General features: G+C 36.0%; 1 protein-coding gene across 2 annotated transcripts; it reads right to left on the bottom strand.

Moving 5' to 3' along the window:
* Positions 1-641: 641 nt before the first annotated feature.
* tmem41ab (transmembrane protein 41ab) lies at positions 642-16,679 on the bottom strand. 2 transcript variants are annotated; one of them, XM_087235405.1, is made up of 5 exons: positions 16,372-16,679; positions 9,168-9,318; positions 8,881-9,042; positions 4,059-4,197; positions 642-1,877 (listed from the first exon to the last, which is right to left on the bottom strand). In XM_087235405.1, exons 3-5 carry the CDS (start codon positions 9,037-9,039, stop codon positions 1,648-1,650), a joined length of 528 nt encoding a protein of 175 aa, XP_087091531.1. In that variant the 5' UTR covers positions 9,040-9,042; positions 9,168-9,318; positions 16,372-16,679; the 3' UTR covers positions 642-1,647.
* Positions 16,680-24,251: the final 7,572 nt, after the last annotated feature.

Genomic DNA, 24,251 nt, shown 5'->3' with positions numbered 1-24,251 from the left:
TAATTTGTTTGATACTTTATTTACAAGGTATTCAGCTTACATTGCAATTCAAAGAAATTCAAAGTAAGCTAAATAATTTGTAAGCTGTGTGATCAACTAAACTCTCAGAAATAAAGGTACAGAAGCTGTCACTGGGTCAGTACCTTTTGAAAAGGTACATATTTGTACCCGAAGAGTCCATAATGGTACCTCAAAGGTACTTTTTAGGTACATTTGGGTACTATTAAGCATCTTAAAGGTGACACTGTGGACAATTTGGGTACAAATATGTATCTTTTAAAAAGGTACTGTACCTTTATCTCTGAGAGTGTATAAGCTTCCTCACATTGAACTATGTGGAAATATTTCATTTGATTTTGCTGTGCAGCTGCCAAACTAAAGTTTGTTTAGTTCAACTGCATTGTACTTACTGTGTAAATGTTCCATGGGTTTTAACAGATTTTTAAAATTAGCAGAAAATTTGTGAAATATGGCCCTGAACGTATAGTAGGTTATGAGAAAATGATTTAGTTTCAAATGAATGCTTTTTATTACATTAATGATGTTTTGAACTTTAAAAAAAAAACGTCTTAATATTGAAAATTGCAAACTTTTACTTTTTTTCTTTTTTTTTTTAAAGAAAGAAACGTTCACAATCTCAGTATGCATTAAGACAACAGTTTATTTTTCCAGCTTTAGCTGACTTTAAAAAGCACAAGACCCTAAAAGTTTTGTAATGTACTTATTAATCAAGTAGCACCTGTTCATGCAATTCTTACAATTGCAAATTACATTTTTTTTTTCAAAGGATGTCAAATAAGCCTCAGTAACAAACTGCAAATAATGAACATAATGTTGCTTAAGGAAAATGTGTGGGTAGGATTTCTAAAAATCACTTATAAAATATTTAATATTTTAAATATTTAAAGCTTTTTAAGAGCCTTAAGTGCACAGAGGCTCTGGTGATAAGTACAGCAGGACTATAATTACCAATCCTGTTTTCACAATTGTAGTAATTAGAACTTTTTGCTTCACAATTTTAAAAAGAAGAGCTTAGAATTCTGTCTTATTGCAGTTCTGACTTTCTCAAAATTCACATTTTACATTTCACAGCTTTGCAATTCAGAAAAAAAAAAATAGCCAAGTCAGAATAGAGAGATATTAGTTACAAATGAACTTTTTTTTTCAGTGGCTAAAACAAAGTGTTCACGTGTAAATATGAATTGATATACATTTAATATAAAATATTTAAGGGAAAATATTTGTTCACTTTTATTAATTGTGTAAACCTTACAAAACACATGACATTTATAGATATTTACAGATGCTACAAATAAATAAAGCCTTAGCATACAAACAAACATAGCTAAATCTTTTTTTACTTCAATCAAAAACTTAAAGCTCTTCAAAACTGTAAGCTGTCCTGAATCTGTTTTCCTATAAAATGAGGCAATTTCCAGTGCTATATATTGTATGTAATAAATCAGCAGTTGGAGTGTATCCTCCATTAAGACATTGACAATCTCTTCTTTGGCACTTAGGCATCTGATAACTACTATTTAGTATTTACGTCCATTTAATTTCCACTCTCCTTTATAAGGCTTTGACCCCAGGCCAATGATCAGTCCTTTTTCAACAGACACAGTGTCCTATTTAGTCTCTCCTGGGTCATCTAGTCTTGCGATCATTCAGGATCTTCTGGTGTCCATTGGGCTCCAGGCCGTGGAGTTTGAGGTGGTCTTTACTGTAGCGGCGGATCAGAGCTCCAGGAAGCAGCGCCACACACGCGATCAGCAGCAGCTGCAGCAGGGTGGACCATGAAAAGATGTCATCCAGAGAGTTGATCTCTGACAAGACGGCACCCGTATGGACACAGATGAAGTTGTAAGGGATTAAACCTGGGGAGAGAAATAAAGGTTTTGTTAAGTTTTTTTTCTATAGCGTTTTTATTTTTAATGTAAATAATATACGTATATATATATATATATATATATATATATATATATATATATATATATATATATATATATATATATATATATATATATATATATATATATATATATATATGAACAGGTTAAAGTTAAACAATAAAAATCCCATCATGACAGAACATATTGAATGCATCAGACAGCAGAATAATTTATTATGAATGTGAAAAAATTTAAAACTGCTTGTATTCTAGCCAAAATAAAACAAATAGGACTTTTTCTAGAAGAAAAAATATTATCAGACATACTGTGAAAATTTCCTTGCTCTGTCAAACATCATTTGGGAAATATTTTAAAAAGGAAAAAAAAATCAAAAGGGGGCTAATAGTTCTGACTTCAACTGTATATAGGTGAAATGCAGATTTCTGAAATTAATTCAGATATTACCACATTCAAGTATGCTGATGACATGTCTGTGTTTGGACTTGGGGTCAAAGGAAAGGAGGAGCTAGAGAGGGTCTACTTTGAGCACATAGAACATCTGGTGGCATGGTGCGAGGAGTGTGCTTTGTCACTAAATGCTTTGAAAACTAAGGAACTAATTATTGTAGGAAAGGGCAGCCTATATTTCATCCAGTTACCATTGAGGGTCAACATGTGGAGATTGTAAACAGTTTTAAGTATCTGGGGATGATTTTAGATAGTGGCTTTTAATTGTGGTGAACACGCAGACTATATCTATAAGAAGGCAACACAGAGACTCTTTCTTTTAAGGAAATTAAATAGTTTTAATGTTAGTATGGGTATTCTGAGAAAGGTTTATACCAGTCTGGTTGAAAGTATTATCTCCTATAATATTTCTTGCTGGTACCGAAATCTTGGAGCTAGAAGCATGTATAAACTTGTAAAGATCGTTAACACCGGTAGTAAGATCAGAATGGACCCCCAGAAGCAGCTTGTGGAACTGTATATAAATCAAACCAGACGGAAAGCCTCACAGATAGTTCAGGACTCAACTCATCCTCTTTATTATGAATTTGAAATGCTTCCTTCTGGTAGACGATACAGAGTACCCACAGCAAAAACAAATATTTTTAAGAAATCTTTTATACCGTTATGCTATTACCATATTGAATAAATGACAATGAAGTAGATAAATGTATGTCTAGGGTTGAGGTTTGGTAATCTGTGGTGTAGGAAGCTTTGTGTTTGTGTTTGTGCTCTGTGTTTGTGTTTTGTATTTGTGATGTTTGGGAGGCCAAAAATGAACTACACGTGTGGACAATAAAGTTTTCTATTCTATTCTATTCTATTCTATTCTATTCTATTCTATTCTATTCTATTCTATACCGTACATTTCAAGTGAAATGTTACATTGCGAATGGAGACAATGATGTCATACATCCAGCACCTTAAATTGTCCATTACTTTCCAATTGATTGATTGATTGATTGGTTGATTGATTGATTGATTGATTGATTGATTGATTGATTGATTGATTGATTGATTGATTGATTGATTGATTTCAACCAATCACACAGTTTTCTGTTGCACTTAAATTTAGGTGTTGTTTGTAAACTGACAAATTTTGTTTGCACCCCAACAAATTATTTCATAGTGCTGTGCTAACATCAGCATTTTTGTTTGCGTTGCTATATTATGACAAACAATTTCCCACAAAACACATCATTCCATATTCTGCAATAATGCTTTTTGGTTTTGATATTGCACCCCTACTCTGTATTGAGTATAGGATTTTTTTTTTATGGAATAGTTTATATACAGTTTTAAACAGTTGCTGATAACATTTTGTTAGAAAGTTATTGGTAAAAATTCCAAATGAGAAACTGATAACATAAGTAATATGTATTTGACATACAAGACAATAGAGTAACAAATAATTAGGTAATGAAATACAATATTGTCACACAAATATTTCTGAAACTGCTAAGCAGATATTAACCAAACAGTCTACTAATAATCTAATCACTGCTAGCTGACATGTAGTTTTAAAGTTACTTAAAGTCAACATGCAACAGATTCATTTTTATTATAAGCTCAGAAAAAAAGAACTGCAATGTACTGTTATTACACCTCCAACAAAGAAAATATATACATGTATAAGTGCATGAGTAAAGTAATGCTCACCAATGAGGATGGAAAAGAAGAATATAGGGATGGGGATGTTGAGGATTGGTGAAGTGACGTTCAAGAACCAATTGGGTGTCATGGGAAAGAAGCGCAGAAAGAGCAAGAAGAAAAACAAACTGCTCCTGTTCTCTTCCACCTGATAAAAAGACATATATCATCATCATAATTCAACTCAGAAATTGTTAAGATAACAGATGAAAATAATTATAATCATTTAGAAACAAAATATTAAAGAGATAGTTCACCCAAACATAGAATTTCTGTCAACATTTACTCTACTTTCTTCTGTTGAACACAAATAAAGATATACTGAAGAAGGTTGGAAAGCAGCAGCTATTGATTTCCATTGTATTTTCAGTTCCTAATATGGAAATCAAGGTTTACTGGTTTCCAACAGAAGCATTTCTCAGAACATGTCGCTTTGTGTTTAGTAGAAGAAAAAAATTTATAAACGTTTAGAACCACTTCAGTGTGAGCAAATGGTAAAAATATTTTCATGTTGGGTTGAACTTTCCCTTCAGGAAGCTGTTCATTGCCAACCGGACCAAAAACTTTGTAAAACATCCTAATTAGACAATAGTTCAAAGATTTTATTTTTTTTTTTTTTGTAACTGAAGTGCAAGCTACACTATAGACCATTTCAATGTGGCGATGTCACTGGCCCATAAACATTTGCTGCTTGTTGTCAAACTATTTTGTCAATTTAACAATAGGAAAATCATATCTTAATGTTAAAATGCATGTCATAACATTATTTATTAATATGTGGACATTTTTAGATTCTTGAAAGCTATGCAAATTAAACATATAATACGAGAAATATGTTAGGACCATTGTTATTGTTTACATTACTCAAAATGGTCTATAAATCAACTTCAGTGTTACACTTTACGTGTTATGTTTCTGTATTTCTAGCTTAATTTTGTAACGTAAGTACACTTTTTTACTTAGTAAAGAACTAGTTTAATGGATTAGTTACATCCTTTACACACACACACACACATTTAAAGAAATATCGGTCCCACTTTATTTTAAGTGGCCTTAACTAATATGTACTTATATAGGAATTAATAGTTTGTTATAATGTACTTATTGTGTAAATACATGTATTTACTGTGTACTTACGCTTGATTAATACATGTAATTACATCTGTATTTAACTTTTGTAATTACATTTGTAAGTACACTGTTGACCATCCCTTACACCTTAACCCACCCTTAAACCTACCCATGCCACCAAACCTGTCCATAACCCAACCTCCATCCCAACTCAAAAGCACCACAAGTGTTCACAAATACATTATAAACACAGTAAGTACATTGTATTTAATTTTTGATATAAGTACATAGTAGTTAAGGCCACTTAATATAAAGTGGAACTGAAATATCAATAACATCAGCCAACTGTTTATCCTTTTCGGTGTGGGTTCATCGCATGTATGTACAAAGTTCAGTTCCACTCATGCATTATTTACTCTAAGCTATTCCACACATAGCTGACTGTAAACTTAAACATGTCATTTGTACAGTAAACAGACGATCAGTCAAATGTTTGCAAACATTCATATTTGTTTCATGCATATGAAGAAGCCTCTCCTGCTCACCAAAAGTACATTTCAAAATAATAATAATAAAATGATGAATTTTCAGCATAATTACTTCAGAGTTAAGTGTAACTTTCAGAACACGTGTTATTATGATTATCTGCTAATTTATAACAGTCATATATTACTATTCATAAAGGTTTTTATTATGAATCATTTTTTCATTTGTGTTTTTTGGAAACATAAATTTGACTTTATATTATGCTCAAAAATGACCAGCATATGTATGAAATAAATTATTTTGCAACAATATAAATCTATCTATGTTTTTTGTCACTTTTGATAAGTAATAAAGTAATTTATTTAAAGAGTAAAGAGAGTAATTAATTATATCATAGTTTCCACAACTGTCTACTTATGTTTCTTGATAATGAATTATTCATATTAATATTGCTTCTGAAGGTCACACTGATGACTGGAGCATATCTGAAATATTATGCATTATAGTTTTATTACTGTGATTACCAGGCCCAGATTAAGAACTCAGGGGCACATTTTCTTGTAAGGCCCCCTACCCCACCGCACCCCTATAGTTGGATTAAAAAAATAAGAATAATATAATAATTTTCAAATAAAATGAATCTATAAGTATTATAAGGGGCATTTTTAATTTAAAACTTTTACAAACATATAAATCATATTATTGCCATGGCATATAACACATAATGCCTCTCCAATCTAGTTCTATGAATCTGAGTCTTTCATAATACACACACTTATCAATGATTTACTGTCTCTCTCCTCCTCTCCCTGTATTTTCTCTACTCTCGTCGTGATGAAGAGGCAAACACCATAACTTGATTATAAACCTGATGTTGCTAACATTTAACACCAGGTGGAAAACAACTGTTTAAAAATATAATCACTACTTACTGTAGATACTGTTACACAGATAAAATAGGCTAAAGTTAAACATTATTAAATACCCACGAGGCACTTGTGACTTTATATCACATTTGCATTATTTTTTTTAAATGTTTCTTTTCTATTAAAAATAAATATATTTCCAATCTGATATGTAATGGGGAGAGAAAAAGTAGCACAACTTCCGCAGATGGTGGATTCGAACCAGTTTGATGATCGATCGCATCAAAAGATAATGCTGTGTGCTTTACGAGGTACGCCACCCACGCTGTAATCCTGCTTCGCTCTTTACTCATGTTGTCTCTGTCAATCAGGCATTGATGGGCGTAAACCATGAATATAGCTTATTCCAACTAGGTGTGCTATTTGCACTTAGCCTAAAAATACACTCCGATATTGGCTTTTTCATCTATCTATCTATCTATCTATCTATCTATCTATCTATCTATCTATCTATCTATCTATCTATCTATCTATCTATCTATCTATCTATCTATCTATCTATCTATCTATCTATCTATCTATCTATCTATCTATCTATCTATCTATCTATCTATCTATCTATCTATCTATTTATCTGTCTATCTGTCTGTCTGTCTGTCTGTCTGTCTGTCTGTCTGTCAGTCTGTCTGTCTCACTTTACTTTGATGGTCCCTTCAATACATTTTGTTAATTATTGTCATGAGTAAGCTTATTCACAAACACATGCATCTCAGGAAATATGAAAAACATATTTATTTACAAAACCACTCACAACAGGCACTAGAACACCAAAACACAGGTAGGACAGGAAGTTGTGACAATACTGAACAATACAGTTTTTCTCAGTCGCTTTGGTGCATTTCTCACAACACTATTTCCATTTGCACAATAGTTAATGCATTTCTCAAAACAAATAGTATAAACTGCAAAATCTAGTTGATAACCTGTAAAAGTGTCATTTGCTCAAAATGGATAGCTCATTCCTCAAAAGCAAGTATTCATGTCAGTGAAAGTCCTGACACCATTGTTTATGAACAAGATAGTCAAATGGCTTTGTCATGTTTTCATTATGACAGTTAACTCTGTACATTTTTTCCAATGCAAAAAAGTCAGATTTTGGTGACACTTCCTGAAAATTCTCAAGACAGCACTATATACTATTTGCACAGCCATTTGAAAACTACAGTGAATTTAGACATCACTGCATTTAGTGAGGTATCTGAGTACAAGACACTGAATATGTTTTTTTCATTTTTACTGCATTTTCTCTTTGCAATTGTAATTTATTCACATCATTGTGCAAAAGAATAAACACACCTTATTTACAACAAACATAAACTTTCTTTGGGTAGAGCTGTGCACAACTGTAAACAATATTGCAGAACATATTGGAACTGAACAAACAACATACACAGGTCTGTAAATCATTCCTGAAATTGTACAATTTTTAAGACATTTTCAGGAAAATAAAGATTTACATTTTTTTGACAATTAGTTCAACATTTTTTATATGCTGACTCAAGTGATGAGATGAGGACTATTAGTTTTAAATTGATAGACTATTCAGCACTCAAAAGTTTAGTTAATTTTGACAAACATGAAAGAGGCAAATAATTATGTATGTTATAGAACAGCAGAGAGTTCTATGAAAGCAATTGATGCACGCACAATAGCATTTGCAATTTGTTGGAAGGAATGAGAAACTGCTACTATGATGTGCACAAATGAATAATTGTTTTAAAAAAAATGTATTAACTGTTGTGCAAATGTAAACAGTGTTGTGAGAAATGCACCAAAGCGACTGAGAAAAACTGTAAACTAAGCACACTTAAGGACGAATACAAAACACATGACTGAATTGATAACTAACAGGGGACACAGGTGGATATACAGTTGGAATAATTGTCAGTAAAACTGAACAAAGAATCACATGAAAATAACAGAGAGCACATGAAACACAACACGACACAACAAAAACACCAGATTGTGATAATTATAAGTTACATTGAATGTCTGTTTTTGAAGCAGTATCAGCAGATGTAAATCAGACAGTCTGCTATAATCTGAGAAACTAATGAGAATTAGTTTGCATGTAGTTGCAATATAAAGTATAGTCAACAAAACATCAAATAAAAATAAATAAATCAATATAAAATAAATATATGATACTCATAGAATGCTTGAATTAGCTTCTTTTTTTTATTCATGCATTCTCTGGGAATTAAACCTATAACCTTGCCATTGTTGTGCTACAGAGTAACAACACATGCAAAGTACAGTATAAACAAACAAAATGCAAAGTCACACATGCACTTCCTGACTATTTTTAGAACATTAATTAATGTGCTGAAGGGTTAGGGGTGACCCACCATTCTCTGCAGCATTGCCACCTTCTCAGGGAAGAGCCTGACAATGTGACGTTTGCCAAACGTGCGAGACAGCAGGTAGCAGTTGGTGGAACCCACTGTAGTCAAAGTGCAGGCAATGATGAGTCCATGTAATGGCCCGAACAAAGCCCCTGACAGCATGTTCTAGACATGACAAGAAAGATTGGGAAAATATTTTTAATATTAAGCACTTTAAGTTCAGTCTACTAAGGTGGTTCAGAAAAACAATTACAATAAACTGTTTAACACAGTGGATTTCTGTTACCAACCAGAAAAGATGAGCCTGGAATGGCGAAGGACTGTTTGTAGAGGTAGGCACTGCAGAAGAGGATAAACACATAGCCTGTGTGTTCTGTCTTGTAGAACTTCAGAAGTTCGGCTAGTTCCCTCAATTCCTCCAGATCAGATGGGAACTTCAACCTGGAAAAAATGAAGGACATATCTATCTTTAAAGTCACACCACACGGTGGTTCAGTGGTTAAACTATTGCAACAATTTTATGCACTACTTGCAACAAAAATGTCTTTTGCTTGAGCCCAAGCAAGGATGGGATGAGTTTCTCATTCAAAAAACGTAACCCTTAAAAACAGTCACATGAGAATCACAAACAGGTATGCGTGCTGTGACTGGGTTGGTACCTTTTCAAAAGGTCCATATTAATACCTCAAGGGTACATACTGTATTAGTACCTTAAAAGTACAAAAGTGTTCTTCTTTATATACTATAATATATACTTTTGAGGTTCAACTATGGACCCTTTTAGTACAAATGTGTACCTTTGAAAAGGTACCATAGTGACAGCTAACGTACCTGTATGTGATGCTCATGTAACTTTTTAAGGGTATAAACAATTTCTACTAGATCTAAACGTAGTTACCAGTCTACTAATAATACTGCTCTAATTCTCCAGTACGGGTTAATTTGCATGTAGTTGTAGATTGTGGACAATCAATCAAAAGTGGACAGAGTACAATGTGGAATGTTACTGACAAAGAAAACGACAGAATGACGCTTACACACTTCATAACCTTCTGATCTATTGAACGTCACTGTGGCAGAGAAAACTCAAACACATGCAAAGAAAACAAACACCAACACATTGAGAAAACATCTGAATTTGACAACGCGCACTCACACACACACACACACACACACACAACTCGCAAATTTAGTTTTTCTATATCCATATACAACAAAAACAAACATTAATTTGGATTGTGCAGACTAATCGACTAATTAATTAATTAATTTGTCAATCTACCTACCTACCTACCTACCTACCTACCAACCAACCAACCAACCAACCAACCAACCAACCAACCAATCAATCAATCAATCAATCAATCAATCAATCAATCAATCAATCAATCAATCAATCAATCAATCAATCAATCAACCCACCTACCAACCTACCAACCTACTAACCAACCTACCTACTAACCAATCAATCAATCAATCAATCAATCAATCAATCAATCAATCAATCAATCAATCAATCAATCAATCAATCAATCAATCAATCAATCAATCAATCAATCATACTCTCAACCCACCTACCAACCAACCAACCAACCTACCTACCTACTAACCTACCAACCAACCAACCAACCAACCAACCTGCCAACCAACCAACCAACCAACCAACCAATCAATCAATCAATCAATCAATCAATCAATCAATCAATCAATCAATCAATCAATCAATCAATCAATCAACCAACCAACCAACCAATCAATCAATCAATCAATCAATCAATCAATCAATCATACTCTAAACCCACCTACCAACCAACCAACCAACCAACCTACCTACCAACCAATCAACCAATCTCAGGAATTCTTATAGCAGTTCAAATTGAGTGTAGAGTGAAGGATTTATTACTATTATGTGTACCAACAACAAAATTGAATTGTATTGAATTTGGAGTGTGTAATATAATTTTTAGTTTATTCGAAATTATACAAATAACACTTGATTAAAAAAAACATTTTATGTTAAAATGACCTTTGGGGCAGATGAAGGTTATTCCCCAAGGGTTTTTCTTGACCTGAAAAAGTTTTAAGACTCCTGATAGACACTAGACTGTCAGCAAGATAAGAGTGAAAACTGTCCCCAGTGTGAGCAAAGGAACGAAACACGATCCAGCAAGTGGATGGAAATAGACTCTCAGCTGTGAAAATACACTTGTGTGTCTGTACAGGCTTGGCTGTACTTGAGGTCCAGATTGTTTGAAATGTCTTGAAACACATCTGACAACATCATCAATAAATGTGTATGTAGTATGGACTGTAGTTCTGGTCATTGGCCTGCAGCACATGAATCATATCTTGTGCAGCTGAAAGTAATCTAAGCTTCTCGCGGCCATCCAGTGGGTAATTTGGGCACACAGTAGGGCTGTATTCCCCACCCATGTGCCAAAGAGGAGGGTTTGATTTCACATGTGTACCCAGTGTGACGAATATAAGCTTGTGATTATTCCTAATGCTGAGTGTACACTAGTGTGAGTGGCTCACAAGTACAACAGTAAGAGAGACCAGTGTGGACCAATTGGACAACAAACAACCTCAATAATACAAAAAAACATTTTCTTACACCATATAATTTTCTAGCAATTGTTTTTATAGCTTCTAGTACTTTTTAAACTTAAAAAAAAGATTCTAATGAATAAAGTAAAAAGTAAGTGAACTTTTAAAAAATCTTTACTCAAACCTTTTTAAACAAAATGACAAGAGTGCAGATAGGTACAATAGAAAAAATGTGTATTATTCAGCGATAAAATTATCAAGATCATTTATTTAAGAAGCAAAAATACTTAAGATTTTCAAGTTATTTTTTGGAGAATTTATAAAACACTTTTAAAAAAATTGTAAGGTAAGAGGTAAGATAAATAATAAAAAATAATTTATCATATGTTATTTATTTATTTTAAAATTGCTTTATGTTTTCAAACATGACTACTTTAATAAGGTATATGTTGATTTAAAATGTTTATACATTTTTAATTTGACTAAGAAATGTTTAACTAGGAAATCTAACTAAAACATTTTTTTATTATTATTATGTTTTTATATTCATTCATCCATCCATTTTCTTTCGGCTTAGTCCCTTTATTAATCAGGGGTTGCCACAGCGGAATAAATCTCCAAACTCATCCAGCATATGCTTTATGCCCTTCCAGCATATGTTGATGCCCTTCCAGCACTGTGAAACATTCTTGCATTTAAAAACATACACTATGGGTAATTTAGCTTATTCAATTCACCTATACTGCATGTCTTTGGACTTCGGGGGAAATCAGAGCACCCGGAGGAAACCTATGCCAACACGGGAAAAACATGCAAACACCTTACAGAAAAGCCTACTGACCCAGCTGAGGCTAGAACCAGCGACCTTCTTACTATGAAGAAATCAAATGACCCACTGTGCCCCGTGACGCCTATGTTTTTATATAATTTTATATTATATAATAAATACAGGGCAAAGCAGTGGTGCAGTAGGTAGTGCTGTCGCCTCACAGCAAGAAGGTCGCTGGTTCGATCCTTGTCTCAGTTGGCGTTTCTGTGTGGAGTTTGCATATTCTACCTGCATTCGCGTGGGTTTCCTCCGGCTGCTCCGGTTTCCCCCACAGTCCAAAGACATGCGGTACAGGTGAATTGGGTAAGCTAAATTGTCCGTAGTGTATGAGTGTGTGTGTGTGAATGTGTGTGTGGATGTTTCCCAGAGATTGGTTGCGTCTGGAAGGGCATCCGCTGCGTAAAAAAAACTTGCTGGATAAGTTGGCGGTTCAATCCACTGTGGCGACCCCGGATTAATAAAGGGACTAAGCCGACAAGAAAATGAATGAATGAATAATAAATACAATAGAACAAAAATGTGCTCTGGTACACTGAAAAAAATTATTCAAACATGATTCCTTGGGTTTACTCAATTTTATTATGTTAAGTGGTTGTAAACAATTTAATTGTGTTGAATTTAAACAAACACATTAAGTTGAACATTATTCAATTTAATTTGATTGTTTAAATTCAACACAAATAAATTGTTTGCAACAGTTCTGCATGCAACACTTTTTTCAGTGTAGATCTAATGAATTTTTTCTGCAATAAAATAATCACAATCATTTATTTGAGAAGCAAAAATACAAAAGATTTTAAATGTTATTTTCTGGAAAATGTATAAAACACAAATTTTTTTGCTTAAAACAAAAACGAAAAACTGCTAAAGAGGTAAGATAAATATTGAAGAAATAAATAATGTATAGTATTTTATTCATTTATTTATTTAAAATGAGTTATTAAACTAAACTTAGTTTAAACTAGTTTAACTAAACCAATTAGAACTTAGTTTAAAAAAATATGACTACTTTAATATATGTTGATTTAAAATGTTTACACAGTTGTAATTTGACTAACAAAAATGTAACTAAATGTAACTAAAGAATAATGTAAAGAAATCTAACTAAAACAAAAAAATCTAATTTATTATTACATAGTTATGTATTTTAATTCATTTAATTACTTAATTGTTTATTTATTACATACTTTTTCCTTTAAAAGCACTTACATGTTCAGTCTATTTAAAAGGCCATAAAAACTGCAGATTTTTATAGCTATGCTGATGTAAAACATGATACATGCATGTGCTATGTTAACGCAAAATTTCCCTTCTCTGATAACCACTGAAATTCCCATCCTAAAGACTCCAGCATCTATTTCCACCACTGTTGAGTACACAGAGTACAGCTGTCTCTGACATCACCGCTGAACAACATGTGAAAAACTTCCTCTCAGCCTCATCAGCTCCCAGGGTACAGAAGAGTGAGCTAATCAAGAAATGAACCACGACATGCGGGTCACAAGATACTATGAAAAGGTCAGATCTTTAGATGGAATGTGATGATGGTGGAAGTACAGCAGATCCATTACTCAACACGAAACGTCCTTTTCACTTCTTTGTTATTCAAAATATCTGGAAGACAGGATGAAACTAACCCTAAGCTTGGAAGCTTTTGAGACCTTCTTCTCTCGATTTATTTTAGCTTGTGCTGCCAAAGACATGTTGTATGCTGTATGAAACTTCCATCTTTTTTTTACACTGTGTTGCACATCACAGCAAATTCAAGGGGGTTTCAAAACACTCAGAAGGCAGTTGCCTGATCTTATAACTGTCACCTCATGCCCTCCGCCAGGCCCCCGAGACTTGTCTGCTAATGCTGAACAGCTTTCAAACATATCAAGAGAGAACACAAAGATAAATACATTTATATAATTCATTAATAATAAACAATTGAAATGTTCCAAATGAAAGGATTCAGCCTAAAACATTATAAAAAAAAGGTTGTTTGGAAAATGAATGGATGGATGGATGGATGGATGGATGGATGGATGGATGGATGGATGGATGGATGGATGGATGGATGGATGGATGGATGGATGGATGGACGGACGGATGGATGGACGGACGGATGGATGGATGGAAGGATGGATATGCTTTAATTGATAAAAAACTTAAACAAAGTGTTGTCACAGTGATGCCATAGAAACAAAAACATTTTTGGTGAAAGGTTTGTAAGCTAAACATTTATTTCTTATTGTGAAGAAGATGTTGATTGTGTAAATAATGTTTTTATTTAAATTATAAAGAATGCTTTGTGGGATAGAATGTATGGCTGCTTGATAGTGGAAAAATTACACATATTTTGTATTGTAACAATATATATTGTGACATGAATATAATTTCACCAGATACTTTAGATAGCTCTATTTGGAAAGATTTCATTAATTTAGTTTAAAATAAGTCTTTTTATTTGCAGTGCTTCTGCTTAAAATATAATAAGTCACAATATAAATATAACAGAGTTAAATAAACAATGCTTTATAGTTTTCTGGAGAGAGAAATTTTATTCAAATATTATTCAATACAGAAACTTAACAATCAATTAAATGTAAAATAACATGGTCATCATTGTATAGTAATTTTTACAAAATAATATTTCATAATGTCTTTATCTTTTAATCTTTAAAAAAAAAAATCTAATCCAGTGATGTGACACATTATGATATTGATGCTCAATTAATATATTGTTCAGTCCTAATGAAAAGTTAGTATGGATGTTAAAAATTCTTTGTGAAATAACTAAGGGAGATAAAGAAGCTTTATTTTAAAGATATTGATGGATGAATAAATGTATGGATGAATATCTAATATATTGATATATTAATATATATAATATATTGTGTTTTGACAATGTACAGCTAAAACAAAATGTCAAATTACTCTATCCACTGCAAAAAATGATTTTCTTTTTGTCTAATTTTTGTTTGTTTCCAGTGCAAATATCTTAAAATTCCTAATTTGAGAAACTTTATCAACTATATGCCCCCCAAAATTAGTTGTTTTCAAATTTTTTTTTATTAAAAAATGGGGTGATCAAAATAATTTTGTTTTCTCTTTGAAATAAGATTTAGACAATCTTTTTAGTTGTTTCTTGATTTAAGAATATTTAGATATTGTAACAAAAAAAAAAAAAGATCAAAAAGTAAGAAAAGCATTATGTGCAGTGTCCAAATCAAAGAGATACATGTTTAACTCAACAGTATTCAGATAGACCAAAACATTTTTAATGTAGGAATGTCATAATGGCAGTACACTTTTCAATTCAGATAGAATGATTCAATTTACAGTAAGTGGCAATTAATTTATTTATTTATTACAATCACATCAAATTAAAAAAAAAAATCCAGCTTTCTTTAAAACATTTTACTTTAAAAAAGAGAAAGTCAAACAGGATTGGAAGTGGGGCGAGTTAACGACTAAATTGTCAGTTTTGGTTGAACTGCTCCTTTAATATTATTAAACATATTAATAAAATATTTAAATCAGCGTATTAATAATCTTAATATTGTTATAACATAGGCCCTAATGTTTAAAACATACCATATATTTTCTTATATGATCGTTTTATTATAATTAATCAAATAATTAAAATTTATATATATATATATATATATATATATATATATATATATATATATATATATATATATATATATATATATATATATATATATATAATTGATATAATAATTTAGTAAAATAAAACAATGTTTTCCCTATTATTTTACACGAATATTGGCCATATATAAATTAACCCTGTTGTAATCTGTGCTAATTAAAACATTGTAGACACATGTGTTACCAACTTACTCAATATCCAATTTGAGTTCATTATATTTATTTAGCTATACATACAAACATAAAATTCCCCAGGATCAGACAGATTGTTGCAAAGCTATCTCACAGCAATTCGTAACGTTTCGATTTATCAATTCTTGTGAATTCGTAAGATCTCATTCTTGCAATTTAGTATGATTATCTCGCAATCACGGTTAGGTAGGTGTGGGGTTGGGTGCCACGCCTCCTTTAAAAACTCACCAAACTGACAAAACATTAACGTAAAAAAGTTCAATTACCTTACCTGAGCACTTTCTCCTCCGGCTCATCGTCTGTGTGTTCTGGTCCCGTGTCGTGAACTCGAATAGCACGCGGACCCGGCGGCAGGAAGGCAGACAGCAGATATAAGTAAAAAGTTGCTGCGGCCACCAGAACGATTAAACCCCATATTGAGCGCATAGTCCCGGGATAGATCTGCCTAAAACCGACCCTTCTGCACTTGCTGCTACACCTGTTAAATAGCAGATCCGGTCGGTGGGCAGTTTATACATGTTACGTCTCCAGCTCATGGAAGTACGTGGACTTACTGTATTGCGACAGTGTGAGTGAAGCCCCTTATGAGGGTGGACCGATCTGTCACATGAGACCCCCCAAATATTTGAGCCCATGGTGAGGTAACTCTGGAAAAATTCTGAGTAAATAAAAAAAACATGAACATACAAAGACTAGAATTGTATAATGTTTGGAAAAATTCAATACTACTACTATAGTAAAAAAATGTTGAATGCTTAAAAAGAAGGCTATGTATTTATTTTTAAATTTCAAAATTATGATTTATTCCTGCAATGGAAAAGATTTTTTTCCATGATACATGTCATCCCCCTAATCCAGTGGTTCTGCAGAATGTGTATGTCTCTATTATTTGACACAAGGATCAGTTCATGGATCTCTCTGTTTACAAGCTGATGATCTGAATCAGGTGTCCTAATACATACAAAACGTGCAGGGTCGGGTGGGAAGCCCTGTAAATGAGTTTTAAGTTTGAGTATTGCTTTAACAGCTCCTCATATCTACTAGTATATGTTCAATTAATTCTGCAAAATCTGTAGATTCTTGACATTTTTGGAGTTTAAACTCTTAAACAGCCCTAAAAGCACAGACTTCATGGCATTACACATGCAATGCAAACAAACACTTTGAAATTTAAAAAGAACTGACTGAGTCTGCACTGTTAGACCTTATCAGGCTTTTTACAGTGAAACATTGGTAACACTGTTGCCAGTTTGTCACTTTAATGGTTTGGTTACAGTGAGTAACTTGCAATAGTGTAATTAAACTAATTGTAATTAACAACAGTGTAGCTACTACTCATAGAGTAATATTGTATACATGCGCTTCACTTTTTGCACATTTTTTTATGTTACAGCCTTAATACAGGCCTGATTGGTGGATTGCTGCCCAAATAGTTGTCCTTTTGTAAGGTTTTCCTATCTCCACACAAGAACGCTGGGGCTTAGACAGAGTGACTATCGGGTTATTGATCACCTCTCTGACTAAGGCTCTTCTCCACTGTGCTCATTGGAACTTTCAGAGCAGCAAAACTTTTTCTGTAACCTTCCCCAGCCTTGTGCCTCGAGACAATCCTGAACTGGACATCTACAGACAATTCCTTTGTCTTCATGCTTGGTTTGTGCTTTGACATGCACTGTCAACCCTGGGACTTTATATAGACATGTGTATGCCTTTTCAAATCATGTCCAATCAACTGAATTTACCACAGGTGAACTTCTATTAAGTTGCTGAAACATCTCAAGAATGATCAGAATGTATACCTGAGCTCAATTTAGAGCTTTAGAGCTTTTCTTTTTTAGAGCTAATAAAGAGGTTTTTTAGAGCTAATAAATTTGCAAATTTTTTTTTCACATTGTCATTATGGGGTATTGTGTGCAGAATGTTTAATTATTATTTTTTTTAATCCATTTTGCCATAAGTGAAAAAATGAAGCACTATGAATAAGCACTATGAATACTTTCTAGATGCACTGGATATAGTTATTGTAGTGTTACTAAAATGAATCAGTATTCTTATCTGTTGTTAAAAATAGAGAGCATATAAATTCTTCAGACAAATGTATTTTATTATTTTGGCAGCAAATAAATAAACAACAGAAAATGTATATTCAAATTAAACAATGAATTTTTTATTTACAATTAAACAAAAAGGTTAAACTAATAAACAACATGTGCAGTGAGTAGCACACATGGTGTCAAACATTTAAAAATCATCTCATTAAAAAATTATACTCGGGGCAACAGCTCTGCACAGTTAAGCTTTAACCCTTTTTTAGCACACCAGATCAAACTAATTGAGTCCATCTGGCTTGTTAGTTGCTGAAGCAGGGAAAGAACTAAATTCTGCTAGGCAGCGGCCCTCCAGGAGTTTGACATAAATAGTATATAACCTATTTTTAAAGCAACTGCCAACTTATATCACAATCACATACCCAATAAAAAACAAACAAACAAATAAATAACTCCAAATCTGTAGTAATAATAAATAAAAATAATAACAATCCAATTTATGCATTTGGGCATCACGGCAGCGCAGTGGATAGCATGATCACCTCACAGCAAGAAGGTCGCTGGTTCGAGCCTTGGCGGGGTCAGTTGGTGTTTCCGTGTGGAGTTTGCATGTTCTCCCTGTAATCACGTGGGTTTCCCCCGGGCGCTCTGGTTTCCCCCACAGTCCATGCAGTACTGGTGAATTGTGAAAGCTAAATTGTCTGTAGTGTATGTGTATGGATGTTTCCCAGTGATGGGTTGGGATATTAAAACATATGCTGGATGAGTTAGTGTTTTTTTTCCGCTGTGGCGACCCCAAATTAATAAATGGACTAGCTGAAAAGAAAACCAATGAATAAATGATTTATGCATTTATTTGAGAAAGTTTTTCTAACTCAAATACCATTTTACTTACTTCATTTGAAGTTTTCCAGTAAAATTCATTAGGCTACTGCATATTATTTAGTAAGATACTAATATTCAGCTTAATGGGCAATTCAAAGGCTTATGTAGGTTAAATATAGCAAACGTAAATAAAATAAAATTATAACTGTCAACTTCCTTGCTCTGTTTAACATCACTTGGAATATATTTGATAAAATAATTATAACAAAAAGGGTGAATAATTTTGTCTTCAAATGTATCTTGTCTATGTAATACTTACCCTTTGAATAAGCACTATTGTTGTATTGGTTGAATTCTGATATTCAATATTAGAAATGTAAAAGGAACCAAAGACATTGAAAGGGCTGCAGTGAAATAAAACTACTCATAAGTGCAATGTGTCACTCTCCCCTCAATACTGACCATCCACATTCCAAAACTGAAATCAAAATATTTTTAGTTTTCTTTTTTATTAAAAATAATAACCATAAAAGTAAGCATATTAAAATAATGCACACACACACAGACACTAAAGCGATATAACTAGAGAAATGACGATGACGAAAGCGTGCCCAGGCCAGACTTTAATGTGAGTGCGGGCCGTCGGTGGAGACAGGAGGGGGGACAAGCATTCTTTAGCCCAGTTCGAGGCAACTGTACATAGTGTGAGTACGCCCTCAAAAGTAAATAAAACACACACCTGGTTTCCTTAAAGGGGTAACCTCTTTTGCCTCGTTTCCCCTCAGTGGTACTGTTCATATAAACCAGTGGTGTCCAAACTTGGTCCCTGAGGGCCGGTGTCCTGCATATTTTATTTTCTACCCCAATTAAACACACCTGAACTAGCTAATCAAGCTCAAATTAGGTTTAAGCTGCGGTCACACTAGAGTTTGAGCGTGCGAAATTCTGTCGTACGGCGCTGCGAAAAGGGGCGGGATTAAACAAGATGATTAGACATTAAAAAAGCGAGCCATTGCTCAATGTTTAAAATTTCTGTCCAGAGAGGTCATGTTTTGATACCTGGTTGGTCTCACGCAGTCAAGTAATGCGATTTCGCAGGTCAGAGTTCACCAAGCTTGAACTTTGCACTGCAGCATCCTGTGAAACTTGACGCATGACGCGTTTCCACGGTCAGCTCTGCACAGTTTTGCTCCAACCCTAATCAAACACAGCTGATCAAACTAATCAAGGTGTTCAAGACTACAAGAGATTACTAAAGGTATTAAAGGTGCAGTATGTAAGTTTGACACCCAGTGGTTGAACTAGGTATTGCACCCCTGGTTCAAAACAAACGCAAGTGCAGATTGCTAGATTGAAGACAGGAGCGAGCGATTTAAACTGTGTTCTAAATAAAAGCAACAGCACCCGATAGAAGGAATATTTTACATATTAAATTAAGTTTTTTACCTCGAATTTATATATTAGAAACTTTTTCTACTTTTCACAGGTGAACAACAGAAAACTGACATGATCTTATCAGGTACACCTCGTGTGCTGTATTCAGTGTTAAATGCTAACAATGTGAGGTTGAATACCCATTTTATATGACATTTATTGCCATATACTAAAAGCAGCAGTAGATAGTTCACCAGATCTTGAAAATAAAATAAACCATTTGAAAATGAACTTTAGAAGACATATCAGTAATACAGCATATACATTTTATAATGTTAACGAGAGTTAATATATATTAAACTTATTATAAACCTTACCATTTCATGAGGGCCTATTCTGTGCTTCTGTATGGCTGTATTTAAATTTCTGATGTGTTTCGTCTAGAGAAAACTGCCAAATATCTCAAATTGCGTATCTCTTCATGAAGCATGTAGCTAGGTAAAAGGGTTACGATGTAACCTGCTCGCCTAATGTTTACGTTACGTTACAATATTTATATTATAACCGAGAAAAGAGCAAACTCGCCCCCGTGCAGAGGATCTCTTTTCTCGGGATGGAGCTGGACTCGATCACCATGGTAGCGCACCTCTCCGAGGAACGCGCTCACCTGTTGCTGAACTGTCTGAGAGAGCTCGACAGCAAACTAGTGGTCCCACTGAAGTTCTTTCAGAGGCTCCTGGGGCATATGGCATCCGCAGCCGCCGTCACGCCGCTCGGATTACTCCATATAAGACCACTTCAGCACTGGCTTCACGATCGGATCCCAAGACGCGCATGGCACGCGGGCACACACCGGGTCTCTGTTACTGCGCTGTGTCACCGCGCCCTCAGCCCTTGGAACGACCCCTCGTTCCTACAGGCTGGTGTGCCTCTAGGACAAGCGTCCAGCCATGTTGTTGTTTCAACGGATGCTACCAACACAGGTCGGGGGGGGCCGTGTGTCGCGGGCATGCAGCTGCGGGCCTGTGGAAGGGTGCCCAGTTGCATTGGCATATCAATCGCCTAGAGCTATTGGCATTGTTCCTCGCTCTCCACCACTTTTTACCGGTGCTGGAGTCAGGACGGCAGCGGCGACGTATATCAACTGCATGGGGGGTATGCGCTCTCGCCGCATGTCTCAGCTTGCCCGCCGTCTGCTCCTCTGGAGTCACCCGCGGCTGAAATCGATGCGCGCCATTCACGTTCCAGGCATGCTCAACCGTGCAGCTGATGCCCTCTCACGGCAGCAGTTACGCCCTGGAGAGTGGAGACTCCACCCCGAGTCCGTTCAGCTGATATGGGCGCAATTCGGGGAGGCCCAGATTGATCTGTTTGCTTCCCCCGAGAACGCTCATTGCCAGTTGTTTTTTTCCCTGACTGAGGGCTCTCTCGGCACGGATGCACTGGCCCACAGCTGGCCTCGGGGCATCCCCAAGTATGCGTTTCCCCTAGTGAGCCTGCTCGCACAGTTACTGTGCAAGGTCAGGGAGGACGAGGAACAGGTTCTGCTAGTTGCGCCCCTTTGGCCTAACCGGACCTGGATATCAGAGCTCTCACTCCTCGCGACGGCCCTCCCCTGGCGGATCCCTTTGAGACCTACTCTCTCAGGGACAGGGCACCATCTGGCACCCTTGCCCCGATCTTTGGAACCTCCACGTGTGGTCCTTAGACGCGAGGAAGACTTAGGTAACCTACCGACTGCGGTGGTTAATACCATCACGCCCTGAAGTGGAGTCTATTCATCAAATGGTGCGTCTCTCGCAGAGAAGACCCCCAAAACTGCCAGATAAGTGTTGTGCTCTCTTTCCTTCAAGAGAAGTTGGACAGCAGGCTGTCGCCCTCCACTCTCAAGGTTTACGTGGCCGCCATCTCCGCTTATCATAACGCGGTAGCTGGCGGCACCGTGAGAAAGCATAACCTCATCATCCGGTTCCTTAGGTGTGCTAGGCGAAATAATCCATCTCGCCCCCCTCTCATGCCCTCTTGGAATCTCGCCCTTGTTCTCACGAGTTTGCGAGCAGATCCCTTTGAGCCACTCGATTCAGTATCTCTAAGATTTCTGTCCCTGAAGACAGCTCTGCTGGTCGCGTTGGCCTCCATCAAGAGGGTCGGGGACCTGGAGGCATTTTCGGTCAGTGACTCGTGCCTGGAATTCGGGCCGGATTACTCTCACGTCATCCTGAGACCCCGCCCGGGTTATGTGCCCAAGGTTCCTACCACCCCCTTCAGAGATCAGGTAGTGAACCTGCAAGCGCTGCCCCCGGAGGAGGCAGACCCAGCCCTTTCTTTACTTTGTCCAGTTCGCGCTCTGCGCATTTATGTGGACCGTACTCAGAATTTTAGATCATCTGAGCAGCTCTTTGTCTGTTATGGCGGTCGGCAGCAGGGAAGTGCCGTATCGAAACAAAGATTATCCCACTGGATTGTGGATGCCGTTTCACTTGCTTATTCGAGTCGAGGTCAGCCGTGAGTGCGTGCACACTCCACTCGGAGCGTTGCATCCTCTTGGGCGCATGCACGCAGCGCCTCTCTAACAGACATCTGTAGAGCTGCGGGCTGGGCGACACCCAACACATTTGCAAAGTTTTACAATTTGCGAGTGGAGCCGGTTTCCTCAAGGGTATTAGGTAACCCTTTGGTGACTGAGGAAACAACTCGGTAGGGTGTTGAGACACGCTTGCTGCGCCATTCTCCCTAACACGGAGATACGTGCGCCTTTTTATCTGTCAGTAAAGTTCCCCGTCAGGTGAGCCCTGCAGATTCCTCCGTGGCCCCCAGCACTGACTCAGCGGAGGAGTCACTTGCTGGCCCACTACGTTGTAGGTCTGCCCGCTGGTCAGCCCGCGTTTTGGGTATAGGTGCCTGCTATTCGTGATCCCCACTAGGCGATCCCATATGCTTATTCCGCCACGGTTAAGTCCCCCCCCTGGGTGGACCCGTGTCTTCCCTCTCCTCTAACCACTTTTTTGCTATGCGTACTCCCCCTTTTTAGGGCTTGTCCATATGTAAATTCTGCCATCTATCCCCCCTTGGGTAACGGATGGCCTCCGCAGCGTCCTCCCTATCGGGAGGATTTTCCTAGAATTATCTAGATGCCCACGACTTCCCAAAAAATATATCTAAATCCGTAAGACTTCTGTTGAAGTAGGATAAATTAGGGCCAGAGACACGTTGGAGGACCGCGCCTCCCATGATGTGGGTGCGTCACGCTTGCTTGACTATCCCCTCATCGGGGGCGTTGGTAAGGTGCAGTCATTATGGCGCTTTCCATAGTTCTCCCATACGTGGATTTTCCCAAGATCAAATCCACTGTATAGCACTGAAGTTCCCCAACCGAAGGGGAACGTTCGAGGTTACAGAAGTAATGACTGTCCCTTAGCTGTTTTAAAGTCTCTTCAGCTTAAAAGGATGGTGTTTGCTCGCTCCAGGTGTGCTTATATGCTGGGATAATTGGCAATGCAGCACACCTGCGCAAGCTTACGATGCCAATTCATTTCATTCATTGGCCCGTTCAATACTCTTCAGACAAGCGGCTTCTGATCTGAATCCTCCCATACGTGGATTTTCCCAACATCAAATCCACTGTATAGCTCCCCTACTCGGGGAACGAAGGGTTACTTCTGTAACTTCGAACGTTAGAAAGTAATTCAGTCATTCCAAGTTCATAATAGTCCAAAAGGTGATAAAAATAATTAAACATGGCAGTTTGTTCATGTTTTATGTTGCTGAAAGAATCATTTGCCTCTCTGTTTTTTTCTGGATTATTTGAGCTCAAGTTAATTATTCCAAATAGATGTGCAGCAAGCAATTAGAGCTCTCTAGAGAAAGTAAAACAACTCGTGCTTTCCACAAACTTTCAG

The sequence above is a fragment of the Danio rerio genome, chromosome 1, assembly GCF_052040795.2.
Source record: "Danio rerio strain M-AB ecotype USA chromosome 1, GRCz13ab, whole genome shotgun sequence".
Classification (NCBI taxonomy): domain Eukaryota; kingdom Metazoa; phylum Chordata; class Actinopteri; order Cypriniformes; family Danionidae; genus Danio; species Danio rerio.
This window is presented reverse-complemented; position numbering and strand designations above follow the sequence as displayed.

Bases quoted from the DNA above. Each gene is read 5' to 3' on its own strand.
- tmem41ab (XM_087235405.1), bottom strand. From the start codon at position 9,039: ATGCTGTCAGGGGCTTTGTTCGGGCCATTACATGGACTCATCATTGCC. The intron at 4,198-8,880 runs GTGGGTCACCCC...TCTTTTTATCAG, and splicing joins TGGCAATGCTGCAGAGAATG to GTGGAAGAGAACAGGAGCAG. The intron at 1,878-4,058 runs GTGAGCATTACT...TTCTCTCCCCAG, and splicing joins CTTCTTTTCCATCCTCATTG to GTTTAATCCCTTACAACTTC.